The following is a 16,299-nucleotide window of genomic DNA, read 5'->3' as shown; positions in this document are numbered from 1 at the left end:
AGATGGGAGGTCCTAGGTTCAGATCTGGCCTCAAGACACTTCCTAGCTGTGTGACCCTGAGCAAGTCCCTTAATCCCCAATGCTATCCTTACTGCTAACTAATATATAGCATTGATTCTAAGATGGAAGGTAAGGGTTTTAAAAAAAGAAAAAGTTAATGAGCAATACAACTTACCTTTTTTTATGTTAAACTCAATTTTATATTGAATTAGTATTATTTTCTTCTGTAGTTAGTGCCAGGAGACTTATCTGGCTCTTTATGTGTGTATATACACATACATATACATATGCATACATGTAGTTAGAAGGTATAAGTCCGTGATTTGTTTTTAAACTAGGGAGCACTTAAATATAGGATACTTACCAAACAACTTTGTTGCTGCAACAAATTCTTGAACAGAGTGTTTTTTCAGATTCCAGCTTTTTCATTGGTAGGTGACTTAAGTATGTTTTAAGAGCAAAAAGTATAGGACCGTGACTTTGTATAAGGCTTTAAATAGCTTTATGAGCATTCATTTCTTTTGGCAGTCTTTTTTTGAAGGTCTTTGGTTTTCATCTTTATCTGCATGAACATTATGCTATTATAAATGATGCCATGAAGATTTATAGACATAACTGGTCAGTGTCATTCCTAGCACAGATTTGATGCTTTCTGTTTTTCCTTCTGCTTCTTTGATTGAGCATAATTGTATTTTCCATTTATAGGTGAGCTTGTTATTTTCATTTTATATATCTGTGGTTATAAAGTATACATACAGTATACTTTTGACCAGTTTTCATACTTTAGAAATTGTTTCTTTTCTTCCTTTCTTTCCCCTTATATAGGGCTATGTTGGCTCAGAAGTCATGTATGATGAGACTGCAGTTGCTTCATCTCCTCCTCCTTACACAGCTTATGCCACACCATCCCCTGAGGTATGAAAGGAATTTTACGGGAATAAATAAAATCCTAACAATTAAAGCATTTTGGTTTCTTGTTTTAGTCCTTCATTCATCTTGAAAGCATCATTGGAGAAATTAGGATTATATCTCAAGACTTTACCATTTGCATAACTGTATCATTCAAATTCAGGAAACATATAAATGCTAATTTTGTGCACTGGAAAGGCTACCTAGCTGTTAGAAGTTTGTCCTCCTTCCCCGCTCCCCCCTTTTGGGTCATATTTACTCTTGAAACTGTTAAAGTATGAAGTTGTTATAGTTTTTTATCAGTGGAAGGATCATTGAGGCAGATGAAATCGTGGATTTTCTAAAGCTTTGCATGGTATTCCATGAAAAATTCTGGATTGTATGCAATATAAGACACTGATTGCCATAATAGAGCTGATAGTTTAGTTAATTCAATTCAGTATGCATTTAAGTGCCAAATCATTTACAGGAACACTAATAATTTGAGAAATTATGAATGAATTCTGAAAGTAACTAGTACTTGAGTTGAGCCTTGCAGACAGCTAAGGATTAAAAAAGGGGTAGTTTAGGAGGGAGGATCATAATAGGTCTGCAGAATGGTCTGTCTAAAGACACAGAGATGAGATGAAAAGTTATATATGGAGAGTATCAAGAAGGTTAGATAGGCCAGAACATAGAGTACATGAAGGGGGCCATTTGAAATCAGTCTTGGTTACAAATGGAAATTTTAAAGGAAACTTTTTAAAAGGGCTGGCTACCTCATTAATTCAAGTAACTCTTCAGCAGTGTGTGCACATGTACATACAAACAAAGACTCCCACAGGCCCTCAGAGATCTAAGTCAATGCAGTGTATAGATAGGCTAAAAAAAAACTTTTATAGGACAAAGCTCTGGTTCTCCTGTTCTAAGCAGCTGTAGCCTTTTTAGGCAGGAGGTTGCTGCCCTGCGCCGCCACACTGCCCCCCTCCCCGCCCCCACCACAGTCTGTTGCTTTGGCAATATAGTTATAGTTTCTTTCTTTATAATAATGCATATTGGTCCATGAACTACTACTTCATTTATTTATTTTTAAGAGGCCCTTACCTTCCGTCTTAGAATCAATACTGTGTCTTGGCTCCAAGGCAGAAGAGTGGTAAGGGCTAGGCAATGGGGGTCAAGTGATTTGCCCAGGGTCACATAGCTGGGAAGTGTCTGAGGCCAGATTTGAACCTAGGCCTGGCTCTCAATCAACTGAGCTACCCAGCTGCCCCCATGAACCACTACTTTAGTAACAGACTAGGCAAAGATGGAGCTACTGAAAATAAAAATAGTTGCTATAACAGTGCATTTTAATTTTTAGAGTACTTAAATCACATTAATCCTATAAGGTAAGTAATACAAATGATAGCAGCTCAATTTATAGGTAAAGGATCTGCAGTTCACAGAGGTGGTAACTGGCATACGGTTTTTCAGCCAGCTATACTGCTGTACCCCAAGCTTAGGTATAAGTAGGTCTCAATTGCTAGTAAATTTAGCACGGTGTTTGGGATATAATAGGTGCTTAATAAATGTTTGAATGACTGATTTAAGAATTAGAAGTGATTTAAGAGGTCATCTATTCCAAAACCCACCCTTTATAGATGAAGAAACTGAGGCCAGTATATATTAAGTAATTTGTTCAAGGTCATGTAGCTAGTTAGTAGAAGGGCCTGCACTAGAACCTAAGCTCCCTATACCAATTTCAATGTTCTTTCTTCTGTTATAATGCTGCCTTTCAAATTTTAGAGTAATAATTTTAGTTTGGAATTATGTTTTTATTCTTTGATTTATTCATGGTGAAATACCATAAGTAATTTTGTAAGCAAAAGAATCTCTTTGCAATTTAAATAATTACTACCCAACTTAACTCTTGTGTTTGTTCAGTTTTTTAATAAAGACTTATTTAGTAAGCACATACCTATAGTGAATCTTATTGTCTATATCAACTATTAAAATTTTGGTGCCTAAAACCTAGGAGAGAGAACTTTAACATATTTTCTTGTTTCAGAAAACTTGTTACAAACCTTATCATATGCCTAATATTCCATTGAAACAGGTATTTGGCTATGGTCACTATAATGGTACATACCCTCCAGGAACTCAGGTCATCTATGCTGCTAATGGACAGGCTTATGCAGTACCATATCAGTATCCATATCCAGGTAACTAATGACATTGTTATTGTCTCTTTAATTAGTGAATATATTATTCTGTTTATTTTTCCTAATTTTGGAATATCATTTAATTTTTGTCTTTTTATTTAAAGTACGATACTCAGATCAAACATCAACATTAAGTATTTCATGTTTTCTAATTGCCTTAAAATAGTGGAATAATTGTAAAGATTAAAAAACAAAGAGTCGGGGCAGCTGGGTTGCTCAGTGGATTGAGAGCCAGGCCTAGAGACTGGAAGTCCTGGGTTCAAGTCTGGCCTCAAGTACTTCCCAGTTGTGTGACCCTGGGCAAGTCACTTGACCCCCATTGCCTAGCCCTTACCACTCTTCTGTCTTGGAGCCAATTGGCTCCAAGACAGAAGGTAAGGGTTTAAAAACAACAAAAACAAAACCAAGAATCTCCTATAAGTCCATGTAACTTGGATCCCAAGGAGAGAAATAATAATTAATGAAGTGCATTAATATTTAAGACATAAGTAAATGAAAAGATCTGTATTAAAAGAAATCCTCACAATAGGTTGTTTTTATTTTTCCTCTAATTGTCGTTTAAAATTCCTCTTTTGTTGTCCTGCTAAATATTTATATTGGCCATTATAAATTAGAAATCTTGAAAGGGTTTAAGTTAATTCTTGATTTTGATATAGTATTCTCTTTCACTCCACACCTTGCAAAATGAAAAATAAATGATAGATTTCTAACTGGAGACTTTAAATTGTAGCAGTCACAAGTTTCAGGGTAAGGTATTTGAACCAAAAGAGTTGGAAAGACTACTAGGTCTTTATAATCCCAAAGAGATTTTAAAAAAGGAGTGGGAGGGGGGGTGTAAATGGAATTAGCTCCTCATTCATTGTTAGACTCTAGCCATCAGAAATAATGTCACCCCACCCAACTTAGTGGGGAGGGGAGATTAGTTACCCACATGTGACAATAAGTAACAAATCAAAAACAAGGGACTGCCCTTTGGGCAGTCCAAAATAGTATTGAGGCTGCCATTTGTCCACTTGAAATTGAAGGTAGATGCAGGAAGTGACGAAAGCTGCTATCTTTTTAAATATGATGGTAACTGCCTGTGGAGGCAGTTGGCACTTTGAACTTGGTGTTGAAGGATCTCTGCTAAGACCTCAGGTGGCGTCCCTCTGAATTGTCACGTGGGTAAGTTAGGCTGACTTTCTTTCTCCTCCCTTGGCGTTTCTGGAGGCTCTACCCTCAAGGAGGCTTCTCTTGCCTCTCTAATAGTAAAAGGCCTTGTGGCTAGTAGCCTTGTTTAATTAGCCTCTGTGCTCCTCTAAATTCTCATCCGGTCAGGACCTCTTGTCCCGGCCAGAGTCTACCTATTTCCCTACCTCCAACTTTCCTAATTGTAAATAAACTTCCATAAAAGCCATCCTGACTTGGGTCTATTTTAAATTTGGAATCAAGCTAATCAGATTCCTGGTAACCATACCTTAAATATCTAGTTTCCCCTCTTACAGGGGAGGAAAGATCTACTTGTGCAAAAATATTTATAGCAGCTCTTTGTGGTGGCAAAGAATTGGAAATTGAAGGTATGGCCATCAATTGGGGAGTGACTGAACAAATTGTGGCATATGATGGTGATGGAATACTATTATGCTTTAAGAAATGATGAAAAAGATAATTTCAGAAAGTTCTGGAAAGACTTTCATGAACTGATAGTGAAATAAGTAGAACCAAGAAAACATTGTACACAGTATAAGCAATATTGTGAAATGGATCAACAGTGGTAGACTTTGCTTCTAAGAGCAATATAATGATTCAGGACAATTCCAAGGGTCTTATGATAAAGAATGCTATCTACCTAAAGAGAAAGAATTGGACTTGGAAAGCATGTGATTTTTCACTTATTTATTTGGGTATATGTTTTAGAGTTTTGGTTTTATGAGGTTGCTCCCTTATAAAAATGAACGATATGGAAAAAGCGTTGGTAAGGTTGCATCCAGAATAAAGGATTGGCCTGGAGATAAGATGGATTTGGGATAGGTACTGGAAGCCAGTAGTGAAGGTAGATTTAAAGTTCTTTAAATAAGAGTTTAGAATAGTGTTGTGGCTAGGTGCTTCATATTAGAACTAAATTAGCAAGCTGATCAGATCATGCATGAATATCAAGGGGTTCAGGTAAAGAAGAACCAGAAGATACAAATTTTGGAGACACAGAAGGTGCATAACAAGGCTTATAGATAGAGAACAAGATAGCTTGAAAGAGCTGGAACTTTGGAGTAGGATGGACAGGAAAGCATGCATTCTCCTTAGTGAGGGACTTTTTTTCATGATTTTTCATTATCGTATTACCCAGTTCCAAAATGTGTCTATTGTAAGGAGTAGGTGTAGATAAATGGAATTACTTGGCCAGCTTTCAGTGAGGGAATTGGAAGGGAGTTAGCTACTGACCAGGCAGATGCTGATGTAAAAGTAGTCATGATACAGGGCTCCCTGTGAGCAAACTCCGCCCTCCCCCCCCCCCCCCTTTTTTTTAAACCCTTACCTTCCATCTTAGACTACTGTGTATTGGTTCCAAGACAGAAGAGTAGTAAGGATTAGGCAGTGGGGGTTAAGTGACTTGTCCAGGGTCACACATGTTATCAAAAAAGAATAGTAAATAAGCTGAGTAGAGTGGGTATGTGTGAGGAAGGATAAAAGGGAATAAGGGATTATAAGGTGATTGGAGGAGGAATGAAGGTATGGGAAGGTATATAGGAGATAAAGGAAATGGGGTATGTAGGAGAGGCAGCTCCAACAGGTTTATTCCCAGAGGCTTGAGACAGAGGATACAGCAAGGAAATTAGGGCCAGTAAGAAATGTTTAGGCTTGACTGGAGGGTTTCTCTTGTTAGTTTTCAAAGTCTCTTGAAGGAGGGGTCGAGAGGGCCCCTCCCTGCCAGTGAAACTGATGGCTGGAGGAAGTCTTGAAGGTGGGTACTTCCTGTCAAGATGGATGCCCCAGTTGTCTCTAGAAATAAAGGAAAATGATTCTTTACTTTTGGCCCTTATCTTAATTTTCGACACAATGACTCACCACAGGGTTTGAGTAGGTAACAAGGGGATTTATTAATACCAGGGTCAGTCAGAAGGGGGAGGGGCTTCAGGATTTTCTAACTGCTGCTAGGGAGAAGGGTGAGGGTGGGGGATGGGTTGCAGAGAGGTTTAGACAGAGAGTGTCCAGCTCTCCTAGTCAGGAAGATTTGACTGCCTTTTAAATAAAGTCTTTATCAAACCTAGGGATAACTTATTTTGAGGATACTCCAATTATCTAAAGAAACTAAAACCCACAATGTTCAATCATCAGGCCCTCCCTTCCAACCAGAACCCAAAGGAAAATCAGGAAGGGGAGGGATGGAGATGGGAGATCAGGGAGAGGTCCAGAGAAATGAGATAGGTCCAAATTTCCCAAAAACAAAATAAGCACAGGCCAAGGCCGAAGCAATTAGGCCAAAGCCGAAAGGCCAAAGCAAAAGCCTCCAGTCACAGCGAAAGCCAGAAGGCAAAAGCCTCGTCAGTTGGAACTTCCAACTATTTATCGCTTTAAGTTCTAACTGACTTTCTGAACATTCTAAGATGTTTAACTGACGTTTTATGACCGTTAGAAGTTGCAGAAGCAAAAAGTTTCTGTTAGCCACCTTGCATTACACACAGCTAGGAAGTGTCTGAGGCCAGAGGTAAACCCAGGAACTCCTGTCTCTGGACCTGACTCCAAATTCTCCCTTTGTGCAGAGCATTTCTTTTTATTTTGCAGGCTGCTTTGAACCGTATTGCCTACTGTCCATGAACTTCACTGATTTTCATCTTTGTGGCAGAGCATTTCTTCTGATTAATTCATTTTCATTATGTAGTTATTTATTAAATGCCTATTGTGTACATATAAGTAAGAGAATATAAAAATTTAATACATAGTCTGTCCAAATAATTTATAAATCAATTGGGGAGTCAAAGCTAGAATGAATAATATTTGTGTTATTTTAGAGGTAGAAGACAACTCAAAAATCATTTAGTCCAGGCTTCTCTTTTTGTATATGAAAGAAACAGGACTGCTTCAATTCCAGTAACATGTTTAAGCACCTGCTGTGTGCAAGACATTGTACTAGGCATAGGGCCATGTCAAAAATGAAATGGTCTCTTCCTCCAGTGGGCTTACCTTTTATTGGAACATGCAGTTCTCCCATAAGTACAAGTTAATTTAAGGAGGAAAAGAACATTAATAAATTGGTGAATTAGGAACAGCTTTTCATAGGAGTTAACACCAAAACTGATCCTTGAAGGAAACTTAATTCTTTTCAAAGAAGAAAAAAATTATCTTTTTCCTTATTACTATCATTCCCAAAGATTTCCCTTTCCTTCCAGAGTTACCAGCCCTTGTAATAAAAAAGTCAAGAAGAGATTAAAAAAATGACACTTTAGTAAAAATTCACCAACAGCACCCACCCCCATTTCCCCCACAGGAAATTTAAGAATTCATGGAAGATACCATGGAAGATGAAATACTGAATTCAGTTAACACTTAGTGGACCACTTTTGCTGAAGTGTTGAATACATTTAGGAGAATAATTTGAAATAAATGAATAAAAGCCATATTCTTGGAGTTCTTAAATGCCAGGTTGAGTAATTGATAGGGGTCTGCTGAAGATTTTTGAGCAAAGGAGTGACGTGATTAGACTTATACTTTAGGAAGATTATTTGGCAGCCATCTGAAGAATGAATTGAAGAAGGGAATGCCTGGAAATAGGAAGATCATTTAAGAAGTTATTATTGTAATCTAAGAGTGGGAGTTGGCAAGCTAAAGGGCTCGAGTATAATATTTTAGGCTTTGTGAGCCAGGAGGCAAAATCAAGGATATAAAAACATTTCTACATTCCATATTTTACTAATGATATTTAAAATATAGAGATAATTGAATACAATTTTTTTGTAACATAGGTCTACCAATGAAAAGAATGCAATTCTTTTTTTTTGAGAGTGTTGGGAATAGCATTTCACTTAATTGGGGTTAAAAGTGAGAGTTCCTTATTGAAGTAGATTGCAAGTGTTCATTCATTAATGCTTATCATTAATAAATCTTTGTGTATTTCCTCTTTGAAAATATCTTTTCATATGAGTATAATTTTAATTGAGCATATTCATCACAAAGAATATGCACTTATAGAATTTTATTTGTATTGTTAGATGAATTTCAGAACATGAAAATTTCCTTTACACTTGCATCAAGGTCCAAAAATGCTACTGGAACTGTAGTTTGAGTTCAGAAAAGATATCTGCTACAAATTTATGGGAGTAAAGAGGTCTTACTTGTTTTAACTTTTGACATCCTAGGAAGTATATAAAACATCTTGGTATTGTGATTCAAACAATATTAGTTGTCATGGAATTGACTTTACCAAAGCACTTAAGTGAGCATGGCTGTGTTCCAGTGAAACTTTATGGACATTGAAATTTTAACTGCATTCACCTGTCATAAAATTTTTTTTTTTGGTCTCAGCCATTTAAAAATATAAAACCACTTTTAACATACAACCATACAGAGATGAGTGGTGATCTGTATTTTGTCCTGAGGCTGTAGTTTGCCAAATCCTGGTCTAGGATATAGCTAAAAGAAATACTATGAAGAAAGAATTAATAAACCTTGGCAACTGATTGGATATAAGAGATAAGAAAGTGGGAAGAGTCAAGGATAACTGAAGTTATGAACTTCATCCAATGTCTCCAAGTTACTTATTTAACCAATGTCATACAAGTAGTATTAGAATTGGCACGAGAACCAATGTTACATAATTACCAACACATTATTCTGTTGCCTGTCTCCACTATACTTAACGTTACATACAAATAGAAAGGTTTAGTAAGCAGTATATAAGATAATTATTATAAGAAGATCTTAGAAGATAGTAGGTGAGTAAGTGCTGAATATATAATACAAGTACAAAAAGATTTCAGAAGGAGAAGAGATTACTACTGGCTGAAATGTTCAAGGAAGACTTCATGAAGATGGTGGCTTGGGAACTGGGCCTTTATAAAGTAATAGATGAGATTGGGGTAGGTAGGAATGGGAAGGGTATAGTCACTTTAGACTTGAGCAAAGCTGTGGAGAAAGGAATGTTAATAACATTTGTAGAATGGTGTGAAGATAGGATTAACTCCCCTGTGCATTTTTAGATTTAATCACCAGAAGCATATATACCCCACTTATCTTTTAAGTATGGGGAGGTCTGTGACCCACATGTGCAATAGTGGCTGATGAATCAGAATCTAGACTGACTACCCCCTGGGCGGTCCTAAGCAAAACTTTAGTTGTAATTGGTCCACGTAAAGTGGGCACACGAAGTGAGGAAAGGAATGGTCCTTAAAAGCGTCAAGAACTTCCTGTGAGGAGGCCTTTGGCCTTCAACTTGATCTTGAAGGAGCTCTGGCTGGGGACCTTGGACTGCTCTTGAATTTTCCCTTAGAACTACCACATGGGTGAGTGAAAAAGGCTGACTTTTCCTGGGTTTTCCTGGCGGTACTAGCCTATGGAGAGGCCTCCTTGTCTTGGAGGAGACCTTGTGGCTAAAAAACTAGTTTAATTTATCTCTGGGCCCCTGAAGCCCTGCCTGGTTTGGACTAGGCCTGAGTAATCTCTCTGATTTCCTTACTTTCACTCTTTCTCCTTTTGTAAATAAACTACCATAAAAAAGTCATTCTGTTGAATAATAATTCCCGGTGATCACAGTCTTATAAATTTAGTCCAGCCCTTTAATTTTTAACCTTTACAATGGTAAGTAGACGAATGTGCCTGGCATAGAAGTTCTTTTTGGGTACTACTAAGAGATGAGTTTAGAAAGAGAATTCAAAGCCAGATCAAGATATTCATAGTTTTATCTTTTAGTTATGGGAAGTTTTGAAAAAGGAAGATCATTGATATGTAGAATGAATTGGGTAGTAGAGAGGCCATTGTCAAAGAGATCATTCATGATAGTGATTTTTTATTCCTTCTACTCTCACTGTAGCCTAAACTCCTGTAACCTTTTTTTTGAATAATAATTTAATAATGTGATCAATGATAGTCTCTTATATAATATTTTATGATATTTGTTTGCTTAAAAGATTTTTAGGAAAAACAGGTGCTTTCTGCTTTAGGATATTTAATAAATGACTTCTATGTATTTAAAAATGAAAGCAAGTTATAGGAAGAGATTTAGTTTAATTTAAAATCCAATTTGCATGATTGAAAGTTTCTGTTTTAAAGTTCATAACTGCTCTATTAAAGAATGATTCTTAGGTAATAATGGTTGAAAGTTTAATGAGTTTGTCCTCCTCTTTCCTTCTGTTATACTGCCGTTGAACTAATTAATTAGCTTTCTAACCACTATTTCATCTTTGGAATTGCTATGGAATCCCTGGATTCCTCACTGCTTTGCTCATTTCTCATTTATTACTCTATTCATTATTATGCTGATGGAATTGTGCATAGCCAAGTAGTAGAAAATAGAGGCTCAAGTGGGGCAGATACATTTAAAAATTCATTAGAAAGACTGCAGAGGAATACAGTAGAAAGAACACTGAATCTGGGAATTAAGTTCTGGATTCAAATCATATCTCTGACATTTACTACCATTGTGATCTTGGGCAAGTCATTTAACTTTTTTGGGCCTCTGTTTGCAGTAAATATGAAGGGCTTGGTCTAGATGATTTCTGAGTTCCCATTTAGTTCTAAATCTCTGAGCCTTTGCAATTTTTGTGTGTGTGGGTAATAGATTTTGTTTGTCTTATAGTTGAGGTGTTTGGCATTCAGGTGGCATAAATTCAAACATGGAGGAGGTCAAGTTTTGGAACTAGAAATTGTTTATCTCTAGCCTTTTATTTTATTTGTTTTTTTTTTAAACCCTTGTACTTTGGTGTATTGTCTCATAGGTGGAAGATTGGTAAGGGTGGGCAATGGGGGTCAAGTGACTTGCCCAAGGTCACACAGCTGGGAAGTGGCTGAGGCCGGGTTTGAACCTAGGACCTCCTGTCTCTAGGCCTGGCTCTCACTCCACTGAGCTACCCAGCTGCCCCCCTAGCCTTTTCTTTTAATTCAAATTTATTTAAATTTTCAATTCTGAGTTCTGTTCCCTTCTCCCTTTACTGATTGAGAAGGCAAGAAAAACAAAACTCATAAGTTGTTTTATTCAAGTAAAACAAATGCCTGCGTTTGCCATGTCTCCTCCCCACCAAAAAAAAGAAAAAAGAAAAAAATAAGTTCTGATCTGCATTCTTTTTTCCCCCATATTATTCATTTTTGTAAGTACCTAAATAAACAAGTGATAAATCATATGCTTCCATCTACATTTTTGAGGCAACATTTCTTTCTCTGGAGGTGGATAGCATTCTTTGTCATAAGTCTCTTAGAATTATCCTGGATCATTGTATTGCTGTTAGTAGCAAAGTCTGTTTTATTTGATTGTTCCAAAATATTGCTGTTATTGTGTACAATGTTTTTCTGGTTCTCCGTGTTTCTTCTGCATTAGTTCACATAGATCTTTCCAATTCTTTCTGAAATCATCCTGTTCATTATTTCTTATAGCACAGTGATATTTCATCGCTGTCATATACCACAATTTGTTCAGCCATTCTCCAATTGAGGGGCATCTCTTTTGTTTCTAATTCTCTGCCATCACAAAGAAAGCAGCTATAAATATTTTTTGTACGAAGAGATCCTTTCCAAATTTTTAAAAATCTTTTTGGGATACAGACCTGGTAGTGGCTCAAAGGGCATGTATGTGTATGCATTCTTTTATAGCCCTTTAGGCATAGTTCTGTTCTGCATTTTGGTGATTCTCATCAGCTTTGTCTGGAGGTGGAAAGCATGTTTCATCTTGAGTCCTGTGGAATTGTGGTTGGTCATTGTGTTAATCTGAATTTCTAAATTTTACCAAATTGATTATTTTTATCATATTACTGTTACTTTATGTATTGTTTTCTTGAATCTCCTCACTTCGCATCAGCTCATATGAATTTTCCTAAGTTTTTTTGGAAACGAGTTGATTAGGCCATTTACAAATGGTGGTAGAGATGATGGGACACCAAAAAAGAACCATCACTACTTTTTGTTGCATTCTGAAAAGTTCACATTATTTATTTATCCTAGGTTGTGAGAATATAGGCTGTAAGTCAAAAATTTTAATAGAAAATGATTATTGTAGCCATTTGAAGAGAATTTAGCTTTATTTTGTCAGTTTAAAAGGAAATATGATGTCCTGATGTCTCATTAATGAAAGCTGAGTAAAAAATTTTCTTTTGACGTAGGAATTTGTTATAAAATATACTTGTTCATCCCTTGTCTTGTGATTCTTTTCTTTAACAATTAAGTCTTACTGATAACTTTTTTTTTTACATTAGCCATTTCTGTACCTCTGTATCCTACAAAACATGTACACATAAAACTCTTACTTTCAACAAAGGAAAATGGTTCAGCAAAACTAACCCACATAGTAGCTCTGCTTAAAAAAATTTTTTTAATTGTTTTTTATTAAAAGATATTTTACTTTTCCAATTGTGCTGCTATTTGTTTTTAATGGGGTATGTAATGTTCTGTTGTACATCCTTTCTAGGACCTTATGGACAGCAGCCTGCCAACCATGTCATCATTAGGGAGCGTTATCGGGACAACGATGGAGACCTGGCTCTGGGCATGCTGGCTGGAGCAGCCACTGGCATGGCCTTGGGATCTTTGTTCTGGGTCTTCTAGTTTCTCTAGATCTTTGTATTTGTAGCTTCCAAAACCTTTATTTATTTTCTGTGTGTGACAATAATATATTTTGCAAGGTATTCCTGTTTTACTGTAAAGATTTTTAAAGACAGTTACAATAATACTTTTTAAATAGTGACATTTTAATTATAATTAGTATAAATTTTACAAGGCAGGATTGTAAGCATGCTGTTCAATTGAAATACAAATTAAAAGGTTACTTGATCATTTCAAGAGCTCTTTATGGAACATGGTTGTATAAGAAAGACTTATATGAGCTCATTCATTTTGAAGAACATTATCACTGTAGCGTTAAATGCAGAGCATAAGAGATATAGCTTTGTCATCCATATTAGAAGCATGCTGCTCATATAATGATCCTCAAATAGGTGATTATTTCTGGCAGGGAAAAACCCAATTAATCCAATTGCTAACTCAACTTAAGAATTAACTATGGAACAGTCTGGATGTTGGCATTGGCATGGCAGGTGGTAAACTATGCACGATAAAGCAATATAGACTTTTTGCACTACACACTCCAAAGAATAGTGCCCAAGGCAGCGGTGACACTCCATATACCTCTGTAGTAGGCCCTGTAGTTATCCAGTGGTGCTTATTTTCTCTGTTGTGAATGGATTCATTGAATCTTAAGAGACTGGAATTGGTAAAATTTTTTGTAGAGAGCTTCCAATCAGGGCAACTACTGTATACCGTAGACTGAAACCTTATAGTTCTCTGACACAGTTCTCAACCGTGGAGAGTTGTAAAAGCAGTTCAGAGGCTGAAGTGATTAGGGTTTTTGTTTTGTTTGTTTGTTTTTAGAAGTTGGTACTATCCATACATTTAAAAGATGACAGACATGGCTTTTGCATTCTTAATTTTTATTTAACATGGTGAAAACAGATTCAAAGGCCAGACCTCCACTGAATACATTTTTTTATTGTGTATCTGAACCATTTCCTCTTCTCTCACCCTGTTTTAAAAATGAATACAAAAGGTTATAAGTAGTGCCTTTGGTTTCATTGGCTGGCCTGCTACAGAATATTATTCTAAGTGTGGAATAGGCTAAAGGCATTTGTAGCCATTAAAAGTAAGGAGTAAGAATTAAAATCAAATTCAGGGTTATTAATATGAGTGTTGACTTATTGATCATTTTGTAGAGTTTTGAGATAGGTGAGAGAATGAGGCAAATGGGAAGAATTAATAACAGGAGAAAATTATTGTAGAAATTAGGAAAGGGGTCTGTGTATAAATGGAGATTTTGAACCTTGGACTGCATCCTCCCAAATTCCCTTTAATCTCTCCTGCACCTCCATGTTTGCATGGGTTATGTTATTGTTTTATAAGTTCTGTAGCTCCTCCCTCTTCCTCTTCTTCATGAGCACGGTGGAGTTAGTTTAGAACCTTTTCACTCTAGTTTTTTAATGTTAGTTTATTATTAATAAAAACTATTAATAAATATATCTTAGTTACTGAATATTAATTTTAATCTCTACATCTGCCTGAGCACATATGCAGAAAAATCTATATATCTATATATTCAGTAAACAGATAGTTGATTTAATCTATTTCATCTAGCTTTCCACTTAATTTTTTTTTTTTTTTGCCAACAACCTTTAATATACATCAAAAATGTGTGCACTCTTCAGTTTCAGTTTAATTTTTGTGATAAAACTGTTAGGACAGTTAGTCTCATCCTCCTGGATAATATAATCTTTTTTCATGGATTTGATAAAATTTGCTTTCCTTTACTTGAAAAAGCAAAATGTTTTATCCTCCAAACATATACTTATTTGAAGATGAGAAGGCAATTGTAGGTAAAGAAAGACCCAGGGACAAAATGAAGTGTACGTTGTTAGTGAGCAGACATTCCAGCATTTATAATGGTAGAATTGCTGTATACTTAGACTATATCTGTTTTTTTGTTTGTTTCTTGTATTTTCTGTAGTTTGGGCATTTTTGCTGCTTCCTATCCTCTTAGTTGCCTTTTATTTGAAGTGTACTAGGTAAGAAAACTTTATTTAAGGAGTCAGGGAAATTGGATGAGAGCCATGTTTGTATTATTAAATTAACTTACGATTGTCTTAGGTTTTTTAAAAGGTTGCTCTGTGCAAATGATGCTATTATCCATTTCTTTGAAAGACACAAAGTTGATGATTATTACTTCTGATGACTAAGCAGAATTATGTTGTGTATGTAAGGTAATTTAATATACAGTTAGATAGCAATTGTATTGGACCAAATAGACTGGCACATTTGTTTTCTTTAATTCTCTCCCAAAGCTAACAATGTGTGGAAAAAAATGAGAACATGCTTCTTTGGAACTCAAAGAAATTACATAGAAGAATAAATAAAACAAGCAAAGTCTAAAAGATAAACCCTAAACACACTAGGCAGCTAACACCATATAGTGTTTTAATCCTTAATTCATTAAACAAATATTTATGGAATGCCTGCCATTTGCAAGACAAATCTATAGTCTTGTATTATTTCCTAATTTATATAACTTTCCCTTTTTTCTATGATGTACAATTTTTTTGGTGAGTTTTGGAATTTGATATTTTCCCCTGTCATGGTGTAGCAATAATTCCCTTTGTCATATTAATTCTGTTTTGTGTTTTGGATGACTGATTATATATCAAATTTTCCTCCCAGTAACTAGTTCTTTGATGAAATTTAACAATTTATGCCAAATTGAAGGCCAAACCAGCTTTATAATGACCCCTTGGATTGTTGGCAGTTCCTGTAGCCTTTTTCTCACTGGAGATATCTGCTTTATTAGACAGGAAATATACATGAGTGCCATCTCACTTGATATTTGACAGTTGGGGGGAAAAATAATCACATAAGGTCTGACTATAATCTGTCAGTGTTTTAAAATCATTGCTGTTAAGACTTTGAATTGTATGTAATAAGAATATGTTAAAATTATAATGATTTAGAAAATGTAGTTTATGTGAATCCTCTAGCACTGTGAATCAAAGGGATATAGTTGCAATAAAATAGCTTTAAATGTTGCAGTAGGTTGTTAATATTAAACTCAATGAAAGCACCATGTCATTGACTCATTGTCTGCATTATAGGGCTAAAAAATTTGTAAAAACACACTGTATTCTTATACTTTTAGCTGGGGTTATTTTATAACTCAAAGGACCAAAAGAAATAATTTCAGCATGTTTCTCTGACTCCCTTTGGACTTGGATTGGAAATTCCATGATCTCCCATAAAGGCATTATTATGTTTTAGCCTGAGAGACTTTGGCCTTCAGAAAAGCCAAGTCTTTGAGGAGAGCTTCTCCAAAATTGTGTCTTTCATTGAGTTCCTCAGAAATTTCACAAGGATGTTTTCCCTTATCTTTGTATAACTACTTGTACTCAAAGACATTAAATTTTATAGAGGTTATACAAAAAATGGCCTACCAACATCATTTTACACTTGGGAATACCCAGGCCCAGAGAGGTAAAGAAAGTGACTCATCCAAGGTAATAGC

General features: G+C 35.8%; 1 protein-coding gene across 1 annotated transcript in view; it reads left to right on the top strand.

Moving 5' to 3' along the window:
* Positions 1–12,825, top strand: part of PLEKHB2 (pleckstrin homology domain containing B2) — a 44,640-nt gene extending 31,815 nt beyond the window's left edge. Inside the window, exons 6-8 of the mRNA XM_044666657.1 lie at positions 826–915; positions 2,984–3,089; positions 12,673–12,825. Coding sequence (XP_044522592.1) covers positions 826–915; positions 2,984–3,089; positions 12,673–12,809 — 333 coding nt within the window. The 3' untranslated portion in view covers positions 12,810–12,825. The remainder of the gene's footprint in view (positions 1–825; positions 916–2,983; positions 3,090–12,672) is intronic.
* Positions 12,826–16,299: the final 3,474 nt, after the last annotated feature.

This window comes from Gracilinanus agilis, chromosome 3 (genome assembly GCF_016433145.1).
Source record: "Gracilinanus agilis isolate LMUSP501 chromosome 3, AgileGrace, whole genome shotgun sequence".
Classification (NCBI taxonomy): Eukaryota; Metazoa; Chordata; class Mammalia; order Didelphimorphia; family Didelphidae; genus Gracilinanus; species Gracilinanus agilis.
This window is presented reverse-complemented; position numbering and strand designations above follow the sequence as displayed.